Here is a 5,672-nt window from a genome sequence, read left to right as displayed (position 1 = left end):
CATTTTGTGCGCCAGTACCTAAAGTCAGTCAGAAACTGCTAAATTCTTGCACATTCCCTTTAAGTCAGTACCCAAAGTCTTAGACTCCTAAAGATTGAATATTCGATCCATTGTCCCCTCCCTTACTCCCTGAATACAAATACAGATAAATCTTCCAAAAGATTTCTGTTTTAAAATTTGGATCACTGTTTCAGATATTTTTACTGCTATCAAAATCAAAGAGTTGATGAGTTATAATCTCGAATCAACACCGCATCATATCTAAAGACGTTAAAAATGATGCCACCTTTTTACTTTCTTTTCTACTAATGGCCAAAATCATCCTTGCTTACGTTTAGCTACGCATGTTGTTATCTCTTTTTCTTGTGAATATCTTATCTGCAATATAAAAAGGAAGTTTGTAGTCCCTACTAGAATCAGTAGTAGCCAGAACACTGTACACATCACATATAACAACACAATGAAGTCAGGTACTTATAAAAAAAGTAACAGGATGTCTGTCTATGTATCTGTGTCTTAAGATAACCATTACCCCTAGACCTATACATATATGGTTGTCCTTTGCAGTGAAGCTTTTTATAGGTCCTGGGAAGGTTTATTTACCATTTTTAGAAAGAGTATATCCACCTACAAGAAAAAACTACCAACCTCCAATATTTTGTTCTCTTTTCTTTTAAGACTAAAATTGGAGGGTCGACTGTTGTTCTTACGATGACTATAAACTTATTGCATATTTTGTTTCAGTAATCTTCGCTATTCTCCTGATTGCAACAGTTTCTGCACAAGAGGTAATCAATAAAATAGGGATGGCTCTCAATCCTCGTAGTTTCACCTGGATAAAAACAAGTTCTGAACTTTTAAGACAGACCATTATAGTAGCAAAACATGTATTTATGTCATTTGTCCACAAAAAAAGAATAATCTTTTTTTGTAAACTAAAACAAAATTTATGTTATCATATTCTAGTATGACTTCGAAACCGATTAATGTCCACTTGATTAGAACCTGTTCTCAGTCATACTGAAAAATCAAGTATTGCATCATATTACAGACAATTTTCCAGTATTATAAAAATGATTTTATTTTTACTTTTAAATATCCGAGGAAAGCTGTCTATAACGTATGATGTGATAAACAGAATTGAAAGTAAAATTTTACATTACACTTTTTGATTTCCCTTTGGAAAAAGGACATTAAATATGTATTTTAGACTACAACAGAAGATGTTCCCCCAACTGAGGAGCCTTGGTGTTGGGAGGAGGCTAGGGGCGCAAATATTTTTACTGGGTAATCACATAGAATTTCTCGTTTACCATTCAAGATGGTCGTTTGGATTTTTCTTGTGAAGATTCCCTTTACTAATGAGTATGTAATGTGTATATATTACTTGGTCTGTCTGACTGTTGGTAAAGCTCTGACGGACATTAGATCAGGAATAAGGTATAACCAACAAGGGAATTAAATCTAAAATAATATTTGGGGGGCAAATGGAGAGGTCGTCAATTTTACGATATGTTGCCCCCCAACGACAGCTGAAAAATACGTATAGGTTTCGTGATTTTTTTCCGAATTAATTTCGTTATTGGTATGAGCTGACATTAGATACCTGTATGATTTATGTCAGATAGACAGCTGATATTTGGGTGAGGGCTTAAAAACTAAAAATAAATGTGGAAGTACTATATTTTGTTTTGATTTAATTTGTATATTGTCACTATGATTTACTGTCTTCTTCAGGAATCCTAAGGGAAAAGACAATGGACGATAAATTGATGTGCATACCCAATGATGATACAAAAATTACTCCTTCTGCGTATTAAAATTAATGGCTTAAACCATAGGCGTCCAAGGGGGGGGGGTAATGGGCCATTTGGCACCCCTAAACGATTTTGGGGGTGCCGTAGGCACCCCCAAAATTTTGTGAACAATACCCCCCCCAAATAAAAATTACCCCTACCTTGGGGGTGCCGTAGGCACCCCCGACGATTTTGGGGAGGGTATTTACCCCCCTTAAACCATTTTGGGGGGGTAAATACTCCCCCCAAAATAGAAAATCTCTAACAAAAAAAATTTTTGCGCGCTTCGCGCGCATTTTTAATACTAAATTTTTTATAAAATTCAAATTACCCCCCCCAAAAATTTTACCCCGAGGGTAAATTTTGGGGGGGTAAACAAATTTTACCCCTGCCAACAGATTTCAGGGGGGGTAATTACCCCCCCCAAGCAAATTTTACCCCCGGGGTAAAAATTTTGGGGGGGGTAAAAAAAAAATTTGCGGCGCGCTTCGCGCGCCATTTTACCCCCCCCAAAACCAAATTACCCCCCCCTTAAATAAATTTTACCCCCCCCAAAATAAAAAGCTTGGACGCCCCTGGCTTAAACGTTTGGAAATTTATATTTATGAACCAACTTGAATGAATGCAAAATTTGCTTTTTGAAGCCACTTAAAAATTATATTATATTTGTAGTGGAAAAAAGATAGACTTTCTATATTGTTACAGGAATCATCATGAGAAGTTTATATCGATTGCACAATTCAAACATGACTAAATTAAGGATAAGAGATACAGTTATTAATCAATTATAAATGTACAATATTTAATATAGTTTTCTCTAAAAACTGCTAAAGTAAGATTATATTTATAGTGGAAAGAAGAGTATAACCTGCACACTGTGTTCTTTTATTTTCCAAGGACTTGATGATATCCTCACCGAGAATGAAGTTTCAGTAAGTTTTATTTTTTTGGTACTTTGCCACAAAGTGTTTGTCGAGCACTGAAACTCACATACATATATACAGTAGTTAAAATAGAAATTGTGGGGAGAGGTAGATTTTTTCCTATGCCTAACCCCTGTTTGGAGCCCTAAACCTGCGGGGCCTATACCTTTTCTAAAACAATGACAATTAAGTTCATAGAAGCGAAGCTTTTTAAAGTCAAAAACTAAACATTAGGGCACACATAGAAATAGTGAGAAAACAGACATAGAAATGAAGAGAAAAATGATGTTAAAATGGGAAAAAAGAATTTGAAAATGAAAAAAATTACCCCATGTAGATTATAATTATTTGTGAAAAAGTTATTTTGTTCAACCAAAACCAGATTAAAACCCCCTAAGTAATGCAAGAACGAGTTAAAAACTTTAAGTGGGAGGAGGGAAAAGACAATATCATTTATAGTCTATTGTACCATCCCTGGTTAGCTAATAAAAAAACTTTTCAAATTGTTTAACTCATTACCTATGAATGCCCTCATCCTTGTTAAATGCTTTTAGATTGCTGATGCTTTGGCTGACCTATGTAAAAGCATCCCTATTCAGTCCATAGCTGATGTAAGTATCACATTTTTTCTCGTATTCATTCGAATCCGGTGGATAGGAACCGGTTCTCATCCATACGAAAAAACTATGTCTAGCATCGTATTATAGCCAGCTTTCTACGAATATAAAAATGTACAATCATAAGATTAAAACCAGATTTTTTAGCCCGTGCCTTCGGCACTTTGGGGTTAAAAACTATCCAATTTTCTATCAATCTCAATTTATCTATCTAAAAAAACTATCTACCTGCCATCTACCAACATTTTTAATCTTTAATTTGATATTTTTATATATGTGACTCTTTGTTTTTATATAATTTATTTCGAGTTAAACATGAAACAAACTATGAATTTATGTATTTTTAAATGTTTATAATAGATAAATTACGAATTACGGCATATAAATCATGTACATTTGAAGTATGAGATATTATTTTTTTGTTTTAATAGAAACGCAAGAAAATCATTAAGAAAATCAGAATTTAGACCCATATTATTTAAAATTGATAAAGCAGATTTTACAACAAACAATGATTGAGAGAAACAGTTTAAAATGGTCCATCTTGATAAACATTCATCTTTACTAATTTTTAATGAGCGATCTTTGGCAATTAGAATTAGCAATGATAGTTGAAAAAATATTTCATTTTTAGCAAATATAGGGTACCAAACATTAAAAAGATAAAAATTTTCTTTGAGATAAATGAATTCAGGTGTGTCATTATTAAAATAATATCTATCTACAAGCAGCCTCACCCCTTGTAGGGGGGAGGGGTGGAAGCTAACCCTACTTTCAATTTTGGTTTTCAAAAAAAAGGTTAAAAAATATTTTGGAGGGGGAATATTCTAACGAGCTAAGAAAAGCTACTCTGCAAAGGAAAGTAATAACGATTCAGTGGTTAACGAGATCCTATCGTATGGCCTAAACCCTGATGATATTTGCGGTGGTCTTGGACTGTGCCCTTAATTATTTATACTGTAAATTTGTAAATTTATAATTAATCAATAAAAGTTAATCAAAATAAATCCATACAAACATTTATAAACAAACAAGGATGATTACTTTTTAAAAAGTAGCGAAACTGTTTGTATTTTTATAAGACAAAATATTGAATTGAAAATTGAAAAAGCGAGAGAAAATGATATTGTAAAAAAAAGAGAGCGAATATCAGGGATCTTAAGGAACAAGGCCAATATTATACATCTCCAATGATGATAAACATAATTAAGTATACCTTTTGTTGATTGCAACTATTTGTTGACAGGTTTGAACACTTTTACTTATTTTGAAACAAACAATCACATGTCAATAAGGTTTTGAGTTAAGAACGTTAAATAACGTGTTTATAAAACTTTTGGGTACCAGTGTAATTTACTATCAAATTCTCCATCCCATCTTTTTGGAAGCTAAATGAATAAAAAATCACGAAACTTTGAATGGCCAGGACACCAGGAACAGAAGGATATAAGAAATTATAGAGTAGCTTCGCTACTACAAAGAAACTAGGCTATTAGTATTCAGTATTCTAGTGGGTTACTTATAAGCTTTTTACTCTTTATTATATTACATAAACTTTATCTAATTTCTTTTGATATCGCAGATACATTAAAAAACTTTTTTGGTTTGTTGCGAAGGGTCTCGGTTACCGTTGAACCGTCATGTATTTTCTTAACGGTTGAGAATCTTATATGTCATCAGATGTGTTTAGGCTATGCCTTTTACATATATAAGTCTTGGTATGGTTTTAGGCTATTTTTCTGCTATAAACATATCCTACCAGCACAGCCTGCCATGTATGTCCTTAAGAGTATAGAGCCCCTAAATGTTAGGGGTACATCCGCTAGATGACTTTATATAATGGGGTAGGATAGTTGTGATTATTATGAAACTAACTATTCTTGTTATATTACGCAAACTTTATTCAATTTCTTTTTATCTTTCTCCCCTAGTATTCAAAGCAATTTATCGTTGAATTTTCATTAAATAAAAACGTTTATTCAAAACAACCACTAATTGGCTTTAGACTGAAAAAGGTAGAACAATAATGTCTCTAAATTTTCGAATAAAAATTTAAATCATATACCCTAACATTTCGATAACTATTGAGCAGATTCAATTCTCCATTCCATTGGTGCTTCAAATAGTTGGTTTTAGGCTATTATTGTTTAAGTACAGGCTATTTTATGCTCTCCATGCCCCGCCCGATGTTCTTCGAATACCATGGTATCAGATGCTAGAGACGGAGCCGCTTTTAAACTATAATCTATAATACAAAGTAGAACGATGTCTGTTTGTCTGTCTGTTTGTTAGTTTGTCTGTCAGTTTGTAGCGAAGGATCTCGCTAACCGCTGAAC

General features: G+C 33.2%; 1 protein-coding gene across 1 annotated transcript; it reads left to right on the top strand.

Moving 5' to 3' along the window:
* The first annotated feature begins 418 nt into the window (after positions 1–418).
* On the top strand, positions 419–3,441 carry LOC145327724 (uncharacterized). The gene is made up of 5 exons (XM_080171279.1): positions 419–470; positions 745–788; positions 1,211–1,287; positions 2,647–2,728; positions 3,274–3,441. Exons 1-5 carry the CDS (start codon positions 461–463, stop codon positions 3,424–3,426), a joined length of 366 nt encoding a protein of 121 aa, XP_080027405.1. The 5' UTR covers positions 419–460; the 3' UTR covers positions 3,427–3,441.
* Positions 3,442–5,672: the final 2,231 nt, after the last annotated feature.

Source organism: Acartia tonsa, chromosome 9, assembly GCF_053477335.1.
Source record: "Acartia tonsa isolate MP-2025a chromosome 9, ASM5347733v1, whole genome shotgun sequence".
Taxonomy (NCBI): Eukaryota; Metazoa; Arthropoda; class Copepoda; order Calanoida; family Acartiidae; genus Acartia; species Acartia tonsa.
This window is presented reverse-complemented; position numbering and strand designations above follow the sequence as displayed.